The sequence below is a fragment of the Nannobrachium achirus genome, assembly GCF_963921795.1.
Source record: "Nannobrachium achirus genome assembly, chromosome: 15".
NCBI classification, from domain to species: domain Eukaryota; kingdom Metazoa; phylum Chordata; class Actinopteri; order Myctophiformes; family Myctophidae; genus Nannobrachium; species Nannobrachium achirus.
The window spans coordinates 332,047-357,500 of NC_137822.1; the positions used below are offsets into that span (position 1 = coordinate 332,047).

Here is a 25,454-nt window from a genome sequence, read left to right on the forward strand (position 1 = left end):
GAGACTGGATTGCAGAAAAGGGAGAACTCACTGAAAGCAACGAGGGGCATGGGTATGGGAATACATGGGCGAGGGATCAAGACGATAAGGGCCATCGTCAGAGGAACAGGGTAACATCCAAAATGTGTGATTTGTTTGAAGCAGAACGGAGGGAAAAACACCCAGGGTTCAGGAGCATAAAATGCACAGTAGAGAAGGAAAAACATAAGGCAAAATTGAATTGATATACACGAGTGGCCAAGTAAGACAATAATAAAGGGCCTTTGACCACTTTCAACCTGGCTTCCCTATTTTTTTTTTTTTTCCCAAAAAATGTTCCAAAAAGTAACAGAAATAGCATTTCTACAAGCCTTGCGAGGCCACTTGTTATGAGCTTGTAGATAAGCCATTTCCATTATTTTTCAAAATAGGGTTTAAAGTGGATTAAAGCCAGACAACAAAAAAAAAAAAAAACAAGACATGGGAAGACAGATTAAAAAAGAAAAAAAAAAAGAGTCATGCATTGATGAACGCGCGTCCATACCGATGGAACCGCCGTCCGTCACTCCGCTCACTGGCGTGTCGAGCGGCTCTGCTACAGAGGATCCCACTTCTGACACCGTGAGGATCAGGACGTGTCCTGGACAAACAGACCCACCGTGAGGATCAGGACGTGTCCTGGACAAACAGACCCACGCCATAAGAGGCAGATTCGGGGACCAGGGCTCTCGAATGACACACAACGTGAGGTATGCGTGACACACAAACGTTGTGTCATGTTGTTTCCTGGCCAGGTTAATTAGGGGCATAACGGTGGCGGGCCATTTTGCGGTGCCACAGATGGAAAGCCCATTCATTTTTCCCCTTAGAGATTTCCCAGAAAATATTTGTATTCGTTATTTTAAGCCTGGAATCAAGCCGTCCAGGCTCCTGGTGAATCATGACCGTAAGAATGTGATTCTGTGTCAAGAAATATTTAATTATATTATATACTATATTTAATAAATTAAAAAAATAATTGTGGTTTTTGAATACGTTTCGACACATAATCAAATGTTTCATGCTCATGATTCACCACGAGCCTTGGTTCTCAGCTTAAAATCATTTACATAAATATTTTCGGAAAAATATCTGTATGGGGGAAAAATGTATGGATTTTCAATCTGTGGCACCGCAAAATGGCTGCCACTGCTATGCCCTATAGGAACAAGCTGGGGAGAGGGAGAGTGTGTTGACGTGTTGAGGGGGTGGGTTTAGGGGGGGCACAGAGGAGTACCGAGGGGCGAGTTATTGTTCAGTGGCGCGTGGTGGGGCCGTTGCTCTGGGGCGCGGCGTTGTTGGAGAGGTTGGAGACCTCCAGGAAGTTGGCGCGCATCACGTCGAAGGCCTTCTCGGAGAGGGCGGTCACGTCCTCCGACGTCAGCCCCTTCGTGTCGATCTTTGGAAGAATCTTCACCCTGATGGTTCCTGTTGAAGAGGCGTAACGCGTGATGAGTGACATGTTGACATCGAAAGATACAGGATTTAGAACAGTGGTTCTCATAAATAGCAGATGTACAAGCGTGCAGCACGACGGCACAAAGTGACACGCTGTGAGCTTGTACATCTGCTATTTTTGAAAATGTTTGAAGAAATCTTGAAAGTGTTATTGTTATTATTTTTATTATTATTATATTAAAACAAATATTCTGTTCTGGGGGTACATGCAGTGCTACTTATTTTTCTTTTTTGCAGAATCAAGCAATGGAACTATCCATTTTAAGCCTCTATCAGAGTCCAGGGTGAAGAGCTATCCACCGCAAATTTTAGGTGGAAAGCGTTCCACCTCAAGTCAGAAAATAAGTGAAAGCCATCATAGTCAGTCACGGTGAAGTCCTATTCACCGTGACTGACTGGTCTAGATCGACCAATCAGTGAACGGGGTGAAGAGCCTATCTGTCTGATAGTAAAAACAGAGAGATGTGTCGGGACTCGCGGTGGAAAGCTCTTCACTGCGAGGAATGACGTAATGTTGTAGTTTTATGACTCAAAAAGACTACACCGCGGTGGATAGCTCTTCACCGCGGTACCGACTCTGATAGGGACTTTAGAATACCAACGTCAATACTGAGTTATGATTATGAATAGCTTATAAATAATAAGTGCCGATCCCAAGTACCTGATTTAAACTGCTTTTCTTTCCGGAGGTAGAAGCTGCTATACGATGAAAACACAAGAGGTATGATGGGTACCTGGCAGGGAAACGGGAAAAAAACACGGTTAACACAAAAAACTAAGATAATGAAATCAAAACTAAAAGTGGATTTGATGAAATTATCCATTTGCAGCAATTATTAAATCAAACATGGACCGTAACAGAATGTCACTGACATACTGTAGCACTCACACACTCACATGCAAAACACTATGCCTGTATCCCAGGTCCTTGTTTCATACACTTGCATTGTTTACTTCTGTATTCCACACAGATTACAAGCATAAGTGCATGGATGAAGCTTTGCTTCCGCTCCCATGTTAATGAATGTAGCCGCTGGATGCTTTGCTCATGCACGTAAATAGAATTGAAATATATTGTATAGGAACAATATCGGCATCACAACACCCTGTGTTTGTGTTCATTCGAATTATCGTGTAAATCCCTACACTCCTTTAAAACCGCTCTGAAAAGTCACTTACAGGCGGCTGCTACTAGAAACTGGTAAAAAAATACCTATCCTTACCTCCATCCTTTCTACTGTAAATACCATTTATTCTCTCATTTTGTTTATGACTGTTTTCTTTTGATGTTATTTTCCGCATGGTACTGCGTTTTATTTGTCTGTCAGTCAATGTTATGAGTTATTTTTAAAAGGACCCCAGCCAATTGAAACAAGTTGGGAGGCTTGCAGTGTTTATACTTTTTATTTGGCCATGTACCTGTGAACAGTAGACTGTCATGTAACTTTTCCTATGCAAACTTCTAAATACAGTATTCAATCAATCAATCCCTGCATTTCTGAAGATGGAGCTACATAAACTATAGTCAACCTACCAACTATGATAAAAAATAATTGGAAAAAGTAATATTTTACTTTCCCTTGCCCATGACATATTCTGTTGGCAGAGGCTTTGAGACAATATATGACAACCTTTCACATCAGCCTCTTTTCTGAAAGCACAAATGCACTCTGAAAAAGCTGCTAGTGAGAACAACATGTGCGAATAGGGGTCATCGCCATGTTGGCTTGTTGTGGACATTTGTCAAAATACATATATGTCTGCCACAGACATACAAAATGAATATTACCAGAGAGATAGCTTTGAATGACCATAACAGGCCTGTAACTCTGAGTGTACAAATGGAACCAAATGGACCTGTCCATTTGTACACTCTCAAGAGCTATGGGGGTCCTGGCAAATCAAACGTTTGAGAACCACTAGTACTAGTGGACTCATAATGTGCCATAGTGTCACATTCAATCAGTGATACATATCCTAAAGAAAACCTGGAGACTAGACATTCAGTAATTGGATATTATGATCAAAACTAGAAAGATGCAATTTAAAATTGCGAGTGTGGTTGCTGACTATATTCTACAGTAAGCTAACTGTCATGTGAAGCTCCACCAATTGGTTCCCTACTGATTCCCACTCCCATTGATTCCCTACTGATTCCCACTCCCATTGATTCCCTACTGATTCCCACTCCCATTGATTCCCTACTGATTCCCACTCCCATTGATTCCCTACTGATTCCCACTCCCATTGATTCCCTACTGATTCCCACTCCCATTGATTCCCTACTGATTCCCACTCCCATTGATTCCCTACTGATTCCAACTCCCATTGATTCCCTACTGATTCCCACTCCCATTGATTCCCTACTGATTCCCACTCCCATTGATTCCCTACTGATTCCCACTCCCATTGATTCCCTACTGATTCCCACTCCCATTGATTCCCTACTGATTCCCACTCCCATTGATTCCCTACTGATTCCAACTCCCATTGATTCCCTACTGATTCCCACTCCCATTGATTCCCTACTGATTCCAACTCCCATTGATTCCCTACTGATTCCCACTCCCATTGATTCCCTACTGATTCCCACTCCCATTGATTCCCTACTGATTCCCACTCCCATTGATTCCCTACTGATTCCCACTCCCATTGGTTCCCTACTGATTCCCACTCCTATTGGTTCCCTACTGATTCCCACTCCCATTGATTCCCTACTGATTCCCACTCCCATTGATTCCCTACTGATTCCCACTCCCATTGATTCCCTACTGATTCCCACTCCCATTGATTCCCTACTGATTCCCACTCCCATTGATTCCCTATCCCTGCCATTTCCAATGGCAGCGGAAAAGTTACCCTAGAAGTCTATAAAGTTTTCCTAGGACTATAATGTGTTGCCCTGTTGGGCAACAACACTAATAACAACATTACAATGCTGGTGTGTAAAACAGAAAATCTAAAATTTGCCAAGGACAAGGCCAAGTCTTTGCCATGGACACATTTGTCTGTGTGCGGACATATCGATGACCTGTGTAAGTGGCAAAATGGCGGACCAACTAATACATCTGGTTCAAGTGAGGATAGAGGCGCGAGGACGGTGCAGAATAAGGTCCAGGGGCGTCACAAGACAGGGAAAAGTGGGACTGAGTTACTAGGGCCCAAGGTGGAGGGGCCTTAATTATTTTATGCTTTAACTATTGAAAAAAAGCAGATCTACAAGCTCACGAGCTTGTAGATCTGCTATTTTTGAAAAGTCGTGAAAATGTGTGCCAATCTTTGAATATATGTACTTTTTTAAGCGATCATTTGTAACTAAAGTTTTGCTTCTGTGGGGTCCCTGGAACTAAATATTTTGAGATGGGGGTCCGTGGCCAAATACATACCATTTTGGGGGTCCTTCACGTGAAAAGGTTTGAGCACCACTGACATAGAAACATAGGTTTTTCAAAAAACCTTAAAAGGATTTGACATATTCAAAGACGATTCTTCAAAAATAGCAGATCTACAAGCTCGCAGCGCGGCACTCGGTGCCGCGCTGTGAGCTTGTATATCTGCTATTTTTTAAATAGTTAAAGCACAAAATACTGCGTAATAATAATAATTATAATAATAATAATGCGTTCCCAACGGAGGGCCCAGAATTTGGTGCGACACCCCTGACACAGCCCATATGCTCCAGTGCTCCAGAAAGAGGCCCTGAGTGGCCCTCCGTCAGGACTGGCAGAGCCAAACGTGGCGCCCCCTAGGGGGCGGCTGTCCTGTTTCCACTCAATCTGGCCGGCTGAGTACAAACGCGTACATGTTGTGACGTGTCGTTTTGGCGAACGAGACCGAAATCTGCAGCCTCGAAAAACACCAAAACAGAGATTCTATTCATCCAAAAATAAATAAGGCATCACCTTGAACAGCAATGCTCTTTTTGGGGGTCCTGTTAAGTGTCTTGTGTCAGTTTATATGACAGCTCTAATATGACTCGGGGGTTTGTGCTAATCGGGAGCAGCAGGTATTCATTTTTTTGTGGTTCCTCGCTGATGCCTGTTGGACCCGCAACAAAATACCCACTGTTTTTGCCTCAGGGAGGCCTGCTTGTGGTTTTATAGCCAAGGTTTAATTGAAAAATACCTTTTAATCCCTACCACTTCACTTGCATGATCTTAAATGGACGCTACAAGTTAAACTTGCATTAAAGAAGACCACCCAAATATACACACAACACATATTCTATTAGCTCTTTTAGTTTTTGGTTGGGAAAGCGTCTGACATTTTAGATTTTCAAAAATAGCCCATATACTATTATAGCCCAAATACTAAATATTTGCCTATTTTTGACGAATGGTTGGCTATTATGACATGTTCATGTGGTTAAAAAGGCTCTCTTTTATACAAAAGAACAAGAAGAAGAAAACTGCCTGCCTGCAAAGTAACCTGGCATGAAATCAATTGTATGTGATGTTGCTGCTCTCTCAGGGCAATCTCAAAGAAGAGAAGAACTTAATAATTGTCTCCTCAAGTAGTCCAGAGGGTGATGTTCAGAAGGGAAAGGGTCTCATCTTTCCAAATGACACCGTACCAATGTTATCAATTCAACCCAGGACTAAATAGAGTATCAGTAGAAAACATATCATCCATTCATAAACTACAGTCTTTATGTGTATTGTTGCTAGCTCCCTCGTGTGTCTAAAAACAGCACAACACTGGCAAAATGAAACCTCTACTAGTAGACAAAATAAAAGGCATAAGGGCCCTTGAATAAACCCAGTAATAGTCTTAATCTTTTCTTACTTTTCAAAGTTCTTATTTTCCTATTTTTTACGGTGTTTGAAATGTACTGTGTATTTGTATGCTGTCCTCTTATGCCTTGTTATGTCAGTATTGTTTAGTACACGGGTTTTCAACATTTTCAGGCCAAGGACCCCTTAGCTGAGAGAGAGATGAAGCAGGGATTCCATATAGTTTCATTGTTTGACAGCACGATCATCAGTGTATTTTGGACTCATGTCAATTTGTGTTTTCAGATATTTAACCACTTGAACCGTCAATACTTCATAAACTTGGAACTTTCACTCTGTACTCAGTCTGCTCTTTTCCCCTCTACACCAAAACTCTTGGCAAACATATCTGCAGGGCGTTGTGAGCTTGTAGATCTGCTATTTGTGGCTAAATGTCTCAGAATAAAGACGCTAGGGTTCAAGTGGTTAATAAAAAAAAAAAAAAAAAAAAACCCTGTTGAAGACCCCTGGTTTAGTGTTTAATGTCGGGGGACTGTGGATGAAAAGTATCTTATGCTAACACCGGCTAGTTTACACATGCACTCATGTGCGTTATACTCATGTTTCTGTGTTCATTAACTGGCACTGTCCCGTCATAACAAACAAATAAAGTAAAGTAAGGTAAATTAAAGTGTCCGCACCCTTTTTGGGCAGGGAGGGTGGTAATACACGCGTCTCACTGGCATGCCCACTAGGCAAATAAACCTCCTTTGTTCTCAAACCTTTCCTTTGATGGATTAAAGAAAATGCTAAAGGAGAGAACTACTTGGCGGGGAACAAATAAAACAAGCCCATGCAGGCACACACAGAACAAAAGAGAGCAATAAAGATGGATTAAAGCAGAGTTAACCAACTTGTGCCTGCACTGCCAGGTGGAAGGCGCCCTTCTTGAACGGCAGCAGGTCGCCTCTCTGGTTGCGGGTGCCCTCTGGAAAGACCCACAGCCGAATCTGTGGAGCACAATTTAGAGAAACATTAGTCGGGTGGGATTTCAGAAAAAAATTGTTAGAGGCACCGTTTTCTGTAATGGTGGCCTCTAATTTGCATATTTAGGAGTAATTACATTAAAAATACTTTACACACATTGTCTAACCCTCAGAACATAGATATGTACTTTTTATTTGTCAGTTTTGCATGCTTTGTTATGGAGTTATTGAAGAAATAGTGCAAAATCTGCAGCCATTTTGATATGCAAATTGGAAGGTTAAAAACTTTTCTTTTTTCAGATTATGTAAAATGGCCTAGTACCCCACTTTTACCCCCAAATGCCTCTAGCCTCCTTATAGAAGGCCTTTTTTCTGAAATCACACCCGACTACATTTTTGGTCAGAATTTACAGAAAGGATTGTCCCTTGAGATGTAGCGTCTCATTTTCCTATAGGGTCAGTGGTTCTCAACCTTTTCCGACCGTGATCCCCAAAATAACCATGTTTGAACTGGGGACCCCCCCACCCTGCACAAGCACTTGGAATTGTAGGAGTTGACATAACATTTAGTTTGACTCGTATTCCATTGTGAAAATAGCCGATCTACATGCTCACAATGCCTCGCAACGCGAGGCGTTGTGAGCATGTAGATCTGCTATTTAAAAAATGTCTGCCTCTAATATTTTACAATTTGACCACTGTTTGATCAGAGATACTAAAAAGGTCTTTAAAGTCGTTAAATGGTCACTTTAGAAATGTGCAGATAACCTGTATACCTTATACTGTATGGTTTACTGAGAAAACAAATGTTAACATTTAGCTAAACATCTGGGGACCCCCCCCAAAATAATTTGGGGACCCCTCTGGGGGTCCCGACCCACAGGTTGAGAACCACTGCTATACACAAACAAATCAAAATTTACATACAATACAAATACCCACTTTTTGGCCAGAAAAGAAAATATTCCACAGGAAGTTTTAGCTACTCCACACAGCCCTCTACAGAGAATGTGTCGCGCTGCGACGCATTGTGAGCTTGTAGATTGGCCATTTTCAGCATGCAATGAAATTGCAAAATCAGGCGTCACGGGTCACGATGCCATCAAGGCCTGCCAAAACTATAGTCCACAAAATCAACTGTAGATTTAGTCGACTAAAGTCGTATATCTAGTCAACATGGACTCAAACTTTTCAGATAACTAAAACGTGATTAAAACAAATAGATTTGTATTCAAAACACTATGACTAGGGCTGTCACGATTATGACATTTTACATGACGATTAATTGTCACTCAAATAATTGCGATTAACGATTTAATTGTGTTTTTGTTGTTGACAATTACATTTCTGTTTGGCTTTTAGGCTTTTGAATGGTAGATATGACACATAACCAAATATGCAAAGAAATTACTGACATATTTGACAACTTCATAGTTAAAAAATAACATTGATAGTGGAAATAGCCAATCTACAAGCTCACAGCGCGTCGCATCGCGACGCGTTGTGAGCTTGTAGATCTGCTATTTCCAAAAAATCTTACTTCAAAAAATATATATGAACATTTTTCAACATGGAAACGATTATGACGATTATGAAAAATAATCGTGATTATGTCAAATAATTGCGATTAGACGATTATGTAATAATTGTGACAACCCTAACTATGACTATGTCGAAATCAAGATTTCCTGTCAAAATCAACTCTAGTTTGAAAGCACGAACAGATCGTTTCAAGATGCGAACACAAGGAAGTCCTGAAGCGGCCAAGAGAGGAAATGGATCCGCCAGAAAGAGGAAGTACAGTCACCAAGGTTAACCACTTCAAACCATATTCAGCATGTTTCAAAGTGTTGGAACGTGTTTACAAAATGGTTTCTAAAATAGCCAATGCATGCTGTACCACAAAATGGATCACAGCTCACTACCCACTGTTTGGGACACAGTGCAGTAGGGAGTTCATTTAAAAAATAAAGAAAGAAAATAAAGAAAAAAGGAAACACAAAAAGTTAAAATTTGGAGATAAGAGGTTTATTTTTTATCCTACGATTTTGTAACCCATTTTTCACCCGGTGTCAATTATCTAATGTTATCCTGGGCGCTACACTCCCTCTGCCAACCTGGGGAGACTCAGGCCTCATACTTCCTTCTATGCATGAGGAGCCCAAGTTGCTTCTTTTCACCTGACAGGGGGAGTTCCCCCAGTTGGACGTAGCGCGTGGAAGGAACACGTTATTCCAACCAGTTCCTTTCCCCTCCATCAGGCGCCCCGGCTGGCCAGGGGGAGGCATTATAGAGACCAGGGTTACCTAGGGGACACAGGGAGAACATGCAAACTCCACACAGAAAGGCCCTTTTGCCAACCCCACCTAGGGAATGGGCACTGATGACGCGGAGGAGAGAACACGCCCCCCAACACCCACAGTGTCCCTGGCGGGAATCGAACCCAGGACCTTCTAGCTGTGAGGTGACAGCTCTACTGACTGCACCACCGAACCCCCGAAAAGAGGTTTCTGCCCGACGGCAATCTTATCATTTTCGTGGCATGGGAAGGTTTACCTGGTCGTCCAGCATGGTTTTGGCGGCGTCCGCCATGACAGTCTTGGCGTCGTTGGTCTTCTTGCGGTTGATGAAGACGATGCCGCCCAGCCAACAGATGATGCCCACCGTGCCCGCGTAGATCAGCTCCTTCTTGGCGATCATGGTACAGCGGTCTGGAAGGATCTCCATCAAGCCTGACAAACAACACGTCATCTATAAATCAGTGTTTCTCAACCTTTTTACATTGCAAGGACACTCCCACACGCACACTTTGAAATAAATTAGGCCAGTTGTGGTGGACAAAATTCATATAAGAGTCATCGTGATGTGTCAATTCTAAGTTGGGTAGTGAGATGCAGCTGGTTAGGGCTGTCACGATAATGACATTTTACGTGGCGATTAATTGTCACTCAAATAATTGCGATTACAGATTTAATTGTGTTTTTGTCGTTGACAATTACATTTCTGTGTGGCTTGTAGGCTTTGAAGTTGCACATGGCAGATATGACACATAACCTAAATATACAAAGAAATTAAGGACATATTTGGCAACTTTACACTTTAAAAAGAACATTGATAGTGGAAATAGCCGATCTACAAGCTCACAACGCGTCACAACGCGTTGTGAGCCTGTAGATCTGCTATTTCCACTATTTTTTAAATGTTTGAACATATAAACATTGTTCAACATGTAAACGATTATGACGATTATCACAAAAATAATTGTGATTATGTCAAAAAATTGCGATTAGACGATTATGTAATAATTGTGACAGCCCTACAGCTGGTTCTCAAATTGTTTTCATGTCAAGGATTCCTAACCTGACAGTCATTTGTTAATGCGGACCCCAATTTTGTTCCAGGGACCCTAGAAGAGAACACAGAGTCACTTTGTGGCGTGCTGTGAGCTTGTAGATCAAGGATTTTTGAATAGCCAAAGTATAAAAATATTGTGTCCAGGTATATTTAAAAAATGGAAGGAAAACTAAAACCTCTTTTCTACATACAGTCTATGTAGAGAAGAGGTTGTATTTTTCCTCAATGGTTTGCCAGTGTCACGCAATGTTGAATGTGGCTTATAAGTGGTCCGTCCCAGATGAACTTTGGCCATTCCATTCTTATCTCCACACAGCCTTATCGAAGCATGGATTTCATTGGAGGATAAGGTCTGGTGATGTACTGGCTGAACAGAAGGAGCCATGGTCTCAAAACAAAACTGTTACTTTTCAGGGCAGGATTCAAATAAAAATAGCAAAAAATAGCAGATCGCTATGCTTTTTCAAATAGGACCGACCGTGTTAGCTGGGAGCACTTAATACTATGTGTATGAATGTGAAATCAAATCAGTGTATGTGGTAACAAATAGAATACAATGCTGGCATGGATCGGTATGACTGAAGAAGACCCAAGTGAGATGCACTAGTAGTAGCTCGCGTCTAGGGCAGGGATGGGCAGCATTTTTCTTCCAGAGGGCCATAGAATACTGACTTCAATAAAGTGAGCGAACGGCCACACATTAGGGGGTCCAGGACACCTCAGTTACTCAGTTACTACCAGGGGGCCGCCTGTGATTGTAAATTTCTTTTACATTAAACGGCAGGAGACTTGCGGAGTAACCTACTGGAGACATTAGCATCTTTTTACGCTAGTCATCAAATGTCTCAGGAATGCAAAATGGGGTGTGTATTCTGTGTAATTGATAGAAAATAAGTCATGTTTGGGGGGATGAACACTCTTTTAAACACTCTAACCCAGGGTGTCAATTGGGTATGGCAGGGGTATGCAGCTGCCATACCCTGGGTCCAGGGGGGAAAATAAAAGTTACTTTAAATATAAATCCATGAATGTCTCTTTGTCTATCTGTGCTGATTATTGTTGTTAAATTACAGTAAAATAACTACAAATGCAAAATTTAACAAAATGGTCACTTTAACAAGGTATTATAATTATATTCTCCCCATCTTGATACAAGTTCCGCAGATCAGCTGCACACGTGCAATGCATTATTGTTAATTGTGGCTACATTTACTAACATGCCACGTTTAGCTGCACTTGAAAAACCATTACAGGCTGCCATATCCAGCCCAAGAAACAGTAGAAATGGAGGGAAAAAATAAAATGTACTTCTTAATAATAAATGTCTTGCACGCGCGCGAAGGGGCGCATGCAAGACACGTAAGAGGGAAGAAAAAAGAGCAGAGTGCAAGTTTTGAGGGTTTAATTGGTTAATACAACACTACACAATGATAGTGCTGTCTATGAAGCCATCTATGAAATCTATGCTTTTTTTTAATTAGCTGCAACACATTTTTATGTGTTGCTTCATCTCTCTCTCTGAATTATGTTAAAACTGCATGAATTTGGCAGACGTGACAGACTACTTTACAATAGGGTAGGGTCCTTGATTTTGCCTTCTGTCACAAAATGCTAATCTTTTCTTTTTTTCCTTTTCTTTTTTGCAGCTAGGATTGCGTCACGCTGGTGCACTCGGAGGTTACAATTAAACGATTACTTAAAACTTCAATGCCAGGCCAACTTATTAAATGACCCTATTAATTTATAACTTATTTAGTTGATAAGACTAAGACCTGAAATGCACCACTCCATGGATCACTGATAACACATGTTTGCATCCTTCTTTGACAACAAAATTGAGAACATTCGAGCTGGTATTCTGAATAATACTGTCACAAATGCAAATGCGGTTAATGGTGCCATGTGTAAAAGTGTCGATAAATCTAGGGGGAGCCTAGTATCATTTTGTGCAATTGATGAAGAGGAACTTCGTAAAACCATATCGCAAATGACATCATCTTCTTGCTCGCTGGATGCAATACCCACGCCGTTTCTCAAAGAGGTTGTAGACTGTGTTATTGAAGATATCCTAAAAATAGTAAATAGCTCTATACAATCAGGTGTCTTTCCAGACTCACTGAAAACGGCTGTAGTTAAACCCTTACTCAAGAAACCCAACCTTGACCCGTCCGTGCTGGGTAATTATAGACCCATCTCTAATTTACCTTTTCTGGGCAAGGTCCTTGAAAAAATTATCTTTCATCAATTGGATGTGTTTCTGCAGAACAATAAGGTGCACAACAAATTCCAATCCGGCTTCAGGAAAGGACACAGCACAGAAACTGCACTTGTAAAAGTTATTAATGATCTTAGGGTGGCTGCTGACAACAAAGATGTGTCCGTTCTCCTACTGCTGGACCTAACGGCGGCTTTTGACACAATCGACCATACAATTCTAATACAACGTCTCGAACACTGGGTAGGACTGTCTGGGACTGCTCTGTCCTGGTTTTACTCTTACCTAACAGGCAGAAGCTACTTTGTTAATCTAGCTGACTTTGAGTCAAACAAACACAAGATCTGCTCTGGTATTCCACAGGGCTCAATTCTTGGACCTTTATTATTCTCCCTCTATATACTGCCGCTGGGAGAACTTATTTCCGCTCACGGTGTGAATTTCCATTTCTATGCTGATGACACCCAGTTGTACCTTTCGGTGGCTCCGGATGACCCCTGTGCTCTAGACCCATTGCTGACGTGCGTGTCTAGCATAAAATGCTGGATGAGTGAGAACTTTCTCAAGCTAAATGAGGACAAGACAGAAGTTCTCATAATTGGTTCTACTGCCCAAAGAGAATCAATAATAAGTAGACTTGGTAACCTGGCTAAAGAAAGTAACACCTCTGTAAAGAACCTGGGGGTGATCATTGATGCTGAATTAAATTTTAATACGCACATTAATCATGTCACGAAGATTGCCTTCTTTCACCTTAGAAATATTGCACGAATTAGAGCTTATCTGTCGCTGAACGATGCAAAAACGCTGATCCACGCTTTCGTTTTCTCTCGGCTGGATTACTGCAACGCACTTCTCTCTGGTCTGCCAAAGAAAACAACTGACAGACTACAACTTGTTCAAAATGCGGCAGCCAGAGTTTTAACTAAAACTAAGATAAGAGAACATATTACTCCAGTCTTAGCGTCGCTACACTGGCTCCCGGTTGTTTTTAGGATTGATTTTAAAATACTTTTACTTGTTTATAAAGCTCTAAATGGTCTGGCACCTTCGTACCTCTATGACTGCCTGCATAGATATGTTCCAACCCGCCCACTCAGGTCCTCTAGTGCAGACCTACTTGAGGCGCCAACAATGAAATATAAAAAATATGGTGAAGCAGCTTTCTGCTTCTACGGACCGACAGCTTGGAATAAACTCCCACTACACCTAAGACAGGCAGCCTCTGTGGATAGCTTTAAAGCACAGCTCAAGACCTATTTCTTTACTCTTGCTTTTAGCTAAATTTTTAAATCCCTGTGCTGCTAATTGACGTCCGCACTGTTCTGAAATTGTTATTTCTCTGCTTAATTGTAATAATTTTAATTATTTATTTTTATTCTGTATTTTTTATTTTATTTTACTGTTTCTCTGTTAAACACTTGTGCTTCATTTTCTGCTCTGTAAAGCGCTTTGAGCTGCATTTCATGTCATGAAAGGTGCTATACAAATAAAGTTTTATTATTTATTTATTATGTCATCGTGTCATGTCATCATGTCATGAATATGGACTCAAGTCAGACTGATACTGATGCAGTTACAGTTATGCATTGAAAATTGAGTTAAAATAATTGCCCTCAGAACCCAATTTAGAGGTTTTGTTTTGGGTGGGAGGTTTCTTTGAGGACTCTAGTCTTTTGTTGCCCATGTGTGGTCTAGGGCTACAAATATTATTTTTATCATCAAATCTATTTTTTTTATCAATTAAATTTAGATTAACTGTTGCACCCCTTAAATATATATTTAAAAATCACACCCGTGTGAACTGAGCGGTGGTCGTGGAGGCTGCGCAACAGCAAAACAAATATATATATATATTGTGTGTGTGTGTGTGTGTGTGTGTGTGTGTGTGTGTGTGTGTGTGTGTGTGTGTGTGTGTGGGTGGGTGGGTGTCTGGCCTGGCCTGGCCTGAACAACAGCGCCCCTCCCTTAACATGTGTGGTCACAAAAGGTACTACATACAGGCTACATACACCATACAGACAGACAAGCATACAGACAGACAGACAGACAGACAGACAGACAGACCCACACACACGGCCACGTATAGGAGCGTTGTGACCACCGCTCAAAAAATAATTGGAATGACGGAAGGATGACACATGAAAGATGCCCACCCACACATTCTCTGCACATTCATGTGTCTGTTAAGTTGTGCTTTGAGTATAGCTTTTGAGCGGTGGTCACAACGCTCCTATACGTGGCCGTGTGTGTGGGTCTGTCTGTCTGTATGCGTGTCTGTCTGTATGGTGTATGTAGCCTGTATGTAGTACCTTTTGTGACCACACATGTTAAGGGAGGGGCACTGTTGTTCAGGCCAGGCCAGGCCAGACACCCACCCACCCACACACACACACACACACACACACACAATATATATATATTTGTTTTGCTGTTGCGCAGCCTCCACGACCACCGCTCAGTTCACACGGGTGTGATTTTTTTGTTTGTGTGTGACGTGTCACTTATGTGTGTTGAATGTTTCATGTATGTATTATGTATTATGTGTATATATTCTTCCTTTTTTGTTTCTTTGCAATAGCTTTTCGACACTATGTTTATATTCTTCTTTTTTTGTGCTTGCTCTTGGACTGTACACTACAGTACTCTTTTTCTTTTTCTTACTTCTTTGTAACTTGTAACCTTAAACTGCTGTGCTGCCTCTGGGCAACTGAATTTCCCCTGTGGGATAATAAAGGTATCTATTTATCTATCTATCTATCTATCTATCTATCTATCTATCTATCTCCCAGTAGCATCAGGTAAACACCACAAGCAGAGTCTCAGAACGGCCACAGACTAACAGGATGTTCCTCCACACCTCACTGTATGTGTGTGGGTAACAGAGGAAATAACAGATGAGACACAGATGTCTGTAAAAACACAGAACAGGACACCGGAGGACAGACAGAGTCGATAGTCGATGCACCTGGCAGTGAGCAGCACAGCAGGGGACACAGAGCGGTGCGCATGAGAGCCGCAGTCACAAACTGCTGCTTAAACACTTTTCATTAATACAGTGTTGATTTCGTTGACTAAAACTATGACAAAAAATGGTTGTCGATTGAGTTATTTTCACTGACGAAAACGAAATAAAAACAAAATAAAAACTAAGCTGTGATGACTAAAACTAAGACTCAATATATTGACAATTTCGTCAACAAAATAAAAACTAGACTAAAACGTTAGGGAGGGACTAGTGGAGAAGAGAGTCATTTTATGTTTGGTTGCTCTCAGGTGTTGCGTGCTGAAAATTGCCAATCTGCAAGCTCACAACGTGTCGCAGCGCGACGCGTTGTGAGCTTGTAGATCGGCTATTTTCAGCACGCAAGCAAGTGTAAAATCAGTCATTATGATGCCATCAAGGCCTGCCAAAATAAAATTCTACAGTTGACTAAATCAACAGTGGATTTAGTCGACTAAAATCTTATGATACTTAGTCGACTAAAATTAGACTAAAACTAACACTTTTCAGGTTACTAAATAATGACTAAAACTAAAAGACATTTTATTCAAAAGACTGACTAAAACTAAATCAAAATTTGCTGTCAAAAACAACACTGCATTAATAGACAGTTTGGTTGAATGCTTGATTCTGACTGGTATAGACAGTAATCACACTTAACGCGTTGTGAGCTTGTCTATAGTATTTTCATCTATTTTCGCAGAATGTTTGCCTTTTTTATTATTGGAAATATTCACCCATCATGGCATTCCCAGAACAGGGATGCTACTAGGGTTCTTATGATCGTTAAACGCAGCAGTAGCTAAATGGTCTGTATTCCTATTAGTCCAGTCAATATGTGGTTTGACCCAAAATAAATTGCAATAGTAATCATTCAGGTTTTTTTTTATGATCCTTTGGGTCATCCAAATAACATTAGAAGTTGTGAATTATATATTTAGTGGATCAAGGTAAATTCAGGGGGTTCAAGTTTGGGGCTCATTCACTTTCTATTCTATGAACCATAGATTTGTGGGTCTGTTTTTAACCCAAGGAATGTTTATTTGTGCAAAACAAATGCTTGCAATGGATTCAGAATCATGAAAAATCCCTAGTAAGACCCCTCACATGCTACTTTAAGTATAATAATTCACAACTTTTAATATATGATGCAGGAGGGTATTTTGACCAATAAAAAGTCACATTACTATTGCAATTTCTTTTGGGTTGGGCCCTTTTCTCCAAAGCACGTTTACAGTGGGCACTTTACATTCACCCATTCATTTCACGCATACCGATGGCGGGGGTCATCCCTGTGTTCCCCAGGTTCTATGTTCCCCACTTAAGTTAGGGTTTAGGCAAGAACAAGGAACACAGCACCCGGGAAACATGGATACGCTAGCGGAGACAACCATGCAAGACACCGACCTGCTCGGGAGCAGTAGTTACTGGGAGTGTCTTTCTCAGATACACAAAGCCACGCTGTGAAGCACATGGAAACAGAAACGCCCTGATCATCACTATCACGTCCCATGTAGGATCAGCTGATTTAATTGGCTGTGTGTGCGGGGGTTGGTATGGTAACCCAGACCCCAGGATCAGGCTCCTGCAGAGTTTTCCTCAGGCCTAATTACATGAACCGACTCTCCCTCTCTGTATGTCTCTCGCTGGTCTTCAGCCAGCTCACATCACTCAGCAGGGACAGACACACTCAATCTCTCCCAGTGATGGAAACCAAACATGTACCTTCCCGATACCCATACACTACATAATTGAATTATTTAATATTTTGCATAATCTTTATAATCTTGATCATCCATGTTGAAAAGTGCAAAATAGCAGAAATAGTTGATCTACAAGCTTGTCAAAAGCAGCCAATTCTACTATTTTGAAAATGATTAAATGTTTAATGAATTTCTTAGCCCTGTGCGATTTTTGATTATGAAACCTAAAGGCAAGCAGAAATTACGTTTTTATTCATAATTTTCCGATGCCCATTGTCAAAAACAAAATTAAATCGTTAATGGCAATAATCGTTGACAGCAATCGCGACAGCTCTAAAGAGTACCGATCCGATCATACCAGTGTGTACATTTCTGCCAGTATAATAGATATAAGCACTCATTTGTTCCTATGTCAATTAAAATGTTACAACAATAGATTGAGTAGAGGCAATGTACCATAGGGGTGGGTGCAATATGTCTTTTTTTTGTCTTTTTGTCTTTAAGTGTTTTTTGTACAATGCAGATGTGGCTCTGTCTACAATTTCTCCCGAGGGAGACAAATAAACTTGAACCTTGAAATCAAAAGTAATCATGGACAGACAGTGGCTCTCAAAGTAGACACTTTGGGTTCCTTGAGGGGGGTCCAAATGGACCCTTACAGATATTCAACTCTTGAGAGTGTACAAATGGAACCAAATGGACCCATAAGGTTTGAGGCTGCGTTTCTAAAGCTGGTATCGGAACAACTCAACAGAAACAAACTAGCCCTGTACCAAATTAGCAGCCTCCAAATGACTAAATATGAAGGCTGAATAAACAATGAAGAACATGCAACGATGCAAGCATATGCAACCATCTGTATGTCAGTGTTAATTCTGACAGCAATTTTTGTCAGTCTTTTGAATCAAATTAAATTTTTGTCATATTTCAGTTATCTGAAAACAAATTAGTCTAGTCTAGTTTTAGTCGACTAAATCTACAGTACAGAAAAAGAGTATTATGGTGGGCCCCAGCATCGTAATGACTGATTTTACACTTGGTTGCATGCTGAAAATAGATCTACAAGCTCACGTGTCAGCACAACAACCCGAGCGCAACCAAAAACTCATCTTTTAGTTCTACTGATCTCTTCACCACTCGTCCCTCCAACATTTTAGTCTAGTTTCTATTTGTTGATGAAACTGTCAATATATTTAGTCTTCGTTTTAGTCATCATAGCTCAGCTATTATTCAGTTTTTGTCAGTGAAAAGGGGTAGACGACAAACATTTTTTCATAGTTTTAGTCAAAGAAAATGAACATTCAGTAATAGGGCTGTCACAATTTAATCGTCAAATCGCAATTATTTGACATAATCGTGATTATTTTTCATAATCGCCATAATTGTTTCCATGTTGAAAAATGCTCATATATATTTTTTTAAAGTAAACCTTTTGGAAATAGCAGATCTACAAGCTCACAACGTTGTGACCTTGTAGATCGGCTATTTCCACTATCAATGTTCTTTTTTAAGTAGAAGGTTGTCAAATATGTCAGTCATTTCTTTGTATATTTAGGTTATGTGTCATATCTACCATGTTAACTTCAAAGCCTAAAAGCCAAACAGAAAAGTAATTATCAATGACAAAAACACAATTAAAAAATGTCATAATCATGACAGCCCTATTCAGTAACCTACCAGCCAGCTATGAATTCAGTTCACACTGTTTTGTGCAAATTCATGGAAGCCCCTGATGCCAGGCATAATGCATTTTGGATTGATCTCATCCTTTAGTATCATCATGTACTGTATGGCTATGCACAAGCTTATTGAGTCTGACTCTTGGAAAGGGAAAAATCTATATTCCAGTTTAGCTTTTTCTTGATGCTGTCTACAAAGTACTCTAAAGGGGGATCTTTAAAGTACACAAAAGGGGAATGTGAAAATACGAAGTTAAATATGGAGTAGAGTGTGTGGATCTCGCGCACACACACACACACACACACACACACACACACACACACACACACACACACACACACACACACACACACACACACACACACACACACACACACACACACACACACACACACACACACACACACACACACACACACACACACACGCACGCACGCACTCTCCTGGGGATCCCTGGCTGCAACCAAATATTTTGAGATGGGGGTCCGCGGCCAAATACACATCATTTTGGGGGTCCTTGACATGAAAAGGTTTTGAGAACCACTTATGTAACAACATACGTTTTTCAGAAAACTAATAATATAGCTCACATAGCAGATCTACAAGCTCTACGAGCTCACGTGCGCAACACACACACATATACTAGGGATGGGACGATAATAGTTATCGTTTATCGTGATTAAAAAACACTCACAATAATCGTATTGTGGAGATTTACAGTTATCGTGAAATTATCTTCCGTCATGCACTGGGATCAAAAACACTCAATAAACCTACCTGGAAATAATGTACTTGATACAGTCTTTTGTTTCACTCTCTACCAAATCTACAAGCTCACAACGCTTGTAGCTTGTAGATCTGCCATTTTTGGGCAAATGTTCCGCCCAATGTTGGAGATATTTTGATTATTGTGATAATATCGTAATTCGCAATTTCTTTGGTCACAATAATCGTGACATGACATTTTCTTATCGCCCCATCTCTAACGCAAACGTAAAGCGCTTTGAGCACTTGGAAAAACGCTATAAAAATGCAATTCGTTTTTATTTTGAAACCCAATACGCACCTAGGACATCCAGGGAGCTCTGGTGGTTGGAGATGATGACGTAGGGTCCCTCCGTCTGCAGATGCTCCCATCCGCTAACATTATAGCGGATACCCAGGAAGTACTTCACGTGACGAACCAGGCCGCGGACTAACCTGAGGGAGGAAAAGGCTCATTAGAGTAGAGATAACATACAGTTTATTGTGTAATACAACAGTACACTACAACCTCGTAGAAGTGCAATAAAGCATTGCCATCCCTATGTATGAGCCAAGGTTATAACTAATTAAATATTCACATATTATTTCAAATAAAGTAAGCTACGTAGTAACAATAAAAATGTAAGAAGGCATAGAAATACAGAAGACAAACTAACTACTTAAAGGAGTAGTTCGCCGCCAAAATCACCGCATGGAAACTTGAGTTCAATATATATATTTTTTTTGTTGCATTCCTAAGACAATCATTACAATAAATGTACCCCATTGAATCCAGATGGGGAACCAAATGCATTTGGGTCCCCATCCGGAATCAATGGTGGTTAATTTACTACAATACATTTTTTCTCTTAGGAATGTGACAAATACAAAAATATATTATTGAACTCAAGTCTCCATGGGGTGAGTAATCAATAGAAAAAAAGTAATTTTGGGGGTGAACTACTCCTTTAAGCCAACAAAGCAAAGAATTGCCGATCTCCAAGCTCATAGCGTTACGAGCCTTAGGTTTAAAACAATAATTCACCTATAATGAAATGCCCCAACATTGGGAGGTGATTAAGCGTGGCTGAGTTTCTACCCTAGACCTAATATGATACAAATACAATTGCGAGCATGGATAAACCAGAGTGCTAAATCTAGGCTAAAGCATTTCTGTTTGTTTCTTGGCTGGTTAATGATTAGCCTGAAGAAAGCAAAACGCTCCAAGGAGTCTTATCAAAGGAGTGTTACCATCTGTCTCACATACTATAATAAGCAGGCCGATTCCGACACAGTGACAGCATACAGTATATAGGCTACAGCAATAAAACTCCAAAAGATTCATTCAACTCATTCACCAACAAGGACAACAGCCGGCGCCAAGGACGACTTGAGTCGCCTTTCTGCTTTTTTAGGTTAAGAGCGCTCTCATGCAACCGTGAGTAATCCCAGGACTACAAACCCGTACGCCCGGCTCCATGTTATAAGATTTAGAAAAGTCATGGGAAAGCATCTGTGTAAACACTTTGACCATTATTTTATAAAAAAAAATAGACATCTCATAGTGCGTCACTCCATGCCGCACTATGAGCTTGTATAGATCTGCCATTTTTGGGAAAAAAACATGCCAATTTGTGGAAATCTTTGAATATATACATTTTTAACTCATCTTTGTTTCTGGGGGTCACTGGAACAACATATTTTTTTAGATCGGCGTCCGTGGCCGTAGCCAAATACATATACTTTTGGGAGGTCCTTCACATGAAAAAAAAGAACACTGATAAGCAACATAAGTTCTTCAGAAAACTGTAAAATTTGCAGAATCAGCCTCAGGACTTAATGAGTTAATAAGCCGTCTCGATTGCTCAATTTGTCAAATCAATGATCCAAGAGGGATGATAGAAGTACACAGACATGAGTTTGTCCTGCTCTGTGTCAACATTTTGCACAGAAAAATGTCACTCTGAACTTTATCTGACGCACATTTCAAAAACCGTCGTAAAATAAATGCACTCACACACTTCCTCCTCTGATTACATTGATTTAGCTGTAAGACTGTACCTCATCTTTAATCGCTATTCAGTAAGGGAACTGAGGAGGATTTGTGGTGGAATTATATGCTAGATTGTAATTATGTATCGTATTATGATCTGATGTTTTTCATGTAATTAAGAGTCAAGGTTATGGTAGGGATCCTTTATGACTTTAACAATTCCGGTTAGGAGTAGTTCACTTCCAAAATGACATGCAAACTTTTGTTTGTTTGTTTTCATCTGGAATAAACATGGAATGTGCTTTATTTGGTAAAGTAATTGTGGTCAAGTCTGTACTACTCCATGGCATTCTGGGTGACGGAAACGGTTTAATTTGTCACTCCAAGCTGCATAGCAAGCAATGCCTCTTCATGCACATCTGTAACTGTAACAACAGCACTGCATTAAATACATAGTGTCACTGAGGCTTGTTTTAGGGCCCTTAAAGACAAACCTTGCATATGTTAACTGTTGAGGGGAAGTTAACATCGAGAATTATAACATTTTCTAGAAATGCAATTATTGAGGGGAAGCCAGATTTCTTTAGAGATCAATTATTGAATGCAGGTCTAAAACATGGTTGTCAAACCAGACAGGTAAGCTCAGGGTATTTGGAACTTCCAAAACCAAATTCAGAAATACTTAAAAGAGCTGTTATTTATAGAGCCATCCAACAATGGAACTCATTATCTGTCAATATGAAACAAATCAAAAGTAAGTACTTATTCAAAAGAAATATTAAACAAATATTAATGAGAGACAACACACTTTGAATAATCAATGTTTTTTTGTACATTTTCTTGTATTATTTTATATTTGTATTTTAATGTATTTTATATTCAGACTGACAAGTGTCAGTTGTTGTTTGTATGAATATTGTATGTTGATGTTGTGACGTTTTATGTGGACCCCAGGAAGACTAGCAACCGCGGCAGCGGAAGCTAATGGGGATCCGAATAAAGAATAAAGAATAAAGAATAAAGAATATGTCCAAAACATTGAGGTTTCAGGATTAAAATGTAGCTAAAGTAGAGTATTAAGTATTAAAATGTAGCTAAAGTAGCAGTAGTAGCAGAGCTAAAAGTAGCTAAAGTAGCTAAAGTAGCAGTACTAGGAAAGAGAAAGTCCCAGCGGTTCAGCCTATGTGCAGTGGTGGGAAAACTAAAAGTACTCACGTTTTACTTTTACTAACAAGTAAAAGTCCGGAATTCAAAATATACTAAGTATAAAGTACAAAAGTACAAAGGTATAGGTATCAAAAATGTAAAGTAGAGAGTACTCATTATTATGCACAAGTTTTCAAATGTATACACATAATTTGAAAATAGCAGATCTACAAGTTCACAATGTACTTAGTTACTTTACACCAATGCCTATGTGTCCAAGTATCCATGCTCTTATCCCCTAACTGCTATATACGGTGACATATACCCCAAAGCAGGGGTCTTCAACAGGGGGTCCGGGACCCCTAGGGGGTCCTCAGAGTTACTACAGGGGGTCCTCCAAATCTTCCAATCCTTTAATATTAACAACTTCAAACCTAGTGCCATATTCTGAGAACTGTATCCAAAAGCCTCGCGCTGCGAGGTGTTGTGAGCTTGTAGATCGGCTATTTTCGGCAAATAGGTTTGGTGTAGAGGGGAAAAAGAGCAGACTAAGTACAGAGTTAAGGGTCACATTTATTAGGTAATGACGGCTCAAGTGGTTAAATATCTGAAAACAAATTGACGTGAATCCAAAATACACTGATGGCTGTGCTGTCAAACGATGAAACCGTAAGGAATCTATGAAAAGGCTGAGGGGGTCCCTGCTTCATCTCTCTCAACTAAGGGGTCCTTGGCCTGAAAATGTTGAAGACCCCTGCCCCAAGGAGTGAAGTGAATGAAATATATTATTATATCTTGTTGACTGCTATTTGCTGACCCTGAGACTCAGTTGCTAGACTAGGGCAGAGGGGAGGATAGGTAAGGACTGGAGGTCAGGATGCCACATGGTGCCTCTTTGTTTTACGACTGTGAGAAAGAGATAAGGTTCTTCGCGTTTAATGAGCTAGGGAAAGAGAAGGAATAGATGTTTCTGTTTTAGCAGATGAAATAATGAACCGTGAGAGGGAGGGCAAGGCAGTCTTGTCTTGTCCGTCGTTGGTGAAGGATGTATGTGTATGTTGTGTGACTGTTACAGCGCTGTAAATAAAGGTTTTCTACTTTATTATCTTTTAACATCGTTTCTGAGTCAAGGTTTTGCTGATCTTTTGAGAGTTTCAATTCCGCTATGGAGTCCATAAATTAAGTAGGATTTCTATGTCAGGAGTTTATTATCATTCACTGAAGATGACAGTAAAGTCTAATTATCTTTATAAATATAATTCTTGCTTAGAATTCTGCATTTCTAGTCACACTATTTCTAGTCACTAGTCATTTAAATAATAGGGATGTGGCCAAATAATCTGGCAGATTATTCCAGAGCATTCTGTGCATAATGGAAATAGCCTACACCTAATGACTTGATTAGACCAGGTGGCTCCAGTACAAAGACCCTGTATTGTCAGTTTAATGGCTGAGATTTCAGACACTACCCTAACGTACAGAAAACAGAACGCTAATGTCCTAGCATGATTAACACCAGAATGTGTAGCGCATTGTTAAAAGTTTAATGAATTCAATCCACACACTGCTGGAATCCAATCTCCACGCTGCCTGGATCTTTGCTCGCTGAATCTGCTTACATGAGCTCAGCAGTTGGCATCGGTCCCACAATGTCCTGATTGGAATGCAGGAATTCATTCAGGAATGTATTTTAGGCTTTAAATTATCCAGCAGCAGCACCAGGAAGTACTGGCCTCGGGGAGGGTGGAAAATAAACTAAATGTTGTTGCTTCTAGGCTCTGAAAAGCATCATGCTGTAGCTAGATGGATAGAGAGTAGGGTATTCACCAAATATTAGAATATTCAAGTATCAAAGTCACTATTCGACGTTGTTCACCAAAGTCGAATATTCGCTTATTTCTTTTTTTTGTTTTTTGTTTTCTCTTTAAAAAATATATAGTTTATAAAGCTTGGCTGGATAGGAAGTCATAAGAATGAGTTGTAATGCTCCTGGTGGATGAATTTGTTAAAGCTCTATACAAGGGGTTCTCAAAACTTTTTAGGCAGTGACCTCCAGAATAAACATATTTGAACTGGGGACCCCCACCCTGACAAGCATTTGGAATTGTAGGTATTACATTTAATCTGACTCGGTTCCGCATATAAATATTGTGAAAATAGCAGATCTACATGCTCACAACGCCTCGCAACGCGAGGCGTTGTGAGCATGTAGATCGGCTATTTTCACAATGTTCGCCTCTTGCTTACTTAATTTTTGACAGTTTGGCCAGTCCTGTCGAATATTCGACTATTCGAATACTTTGAGGTCGAATAATTCGAATACTAAAAAACACTATTCGTGAATGCCCCAATAGAGAGGCCCCCTGCTAATCAGACGGTCCCTGGTTCACACCTGGTTCTATGTATCGAAGTGCCCATGATGAGTAGGGATTGGACGATAA

General features: G+C 40.3%; 1 protein-coding gene across 1 annotated transcript in view; it reads right to left on the reverse strand.

The window, feature by feature from the left end:
* Positions 1-1,261: 1,261 nt before the first annotated feature.
* agpat2 (1-acylglycerol-3-phosphate O-acyltransferase 2 (lysophosphatidic acid acyltransferase, beta)) overlaps positions 1,262-25,454 on the reverse strand; it is a 32,543-nt gene continuing 8,350 nt past the window's right edge. The window contains exons 2-6 of the mRNA XM_080742703.1: positions 20,197-20,330; positions 9,731-9,906; positions 7,103-7,198; positions 2,138-2,210; positions 1,262-1,446 (exon numbers count right to left, since the gene is read on the reverse strand). Coding sequence (XP_080598829.1) covers positions 1,274-1,446; positions 2,138-2,210; positions 7,103-7,198; positions 9,731-9,906; positions 20,197-20,330 — 652 coding nt within the window. The 3' untranslated portion in view covers positions 1,262-1,273. The remainder of the gene's footprint in view (positions 1,447-2,137; positions 2,211-7,102; positions 7,199-9,730; positions 9,907-20,196; positions 20,331-25,454) is intronic.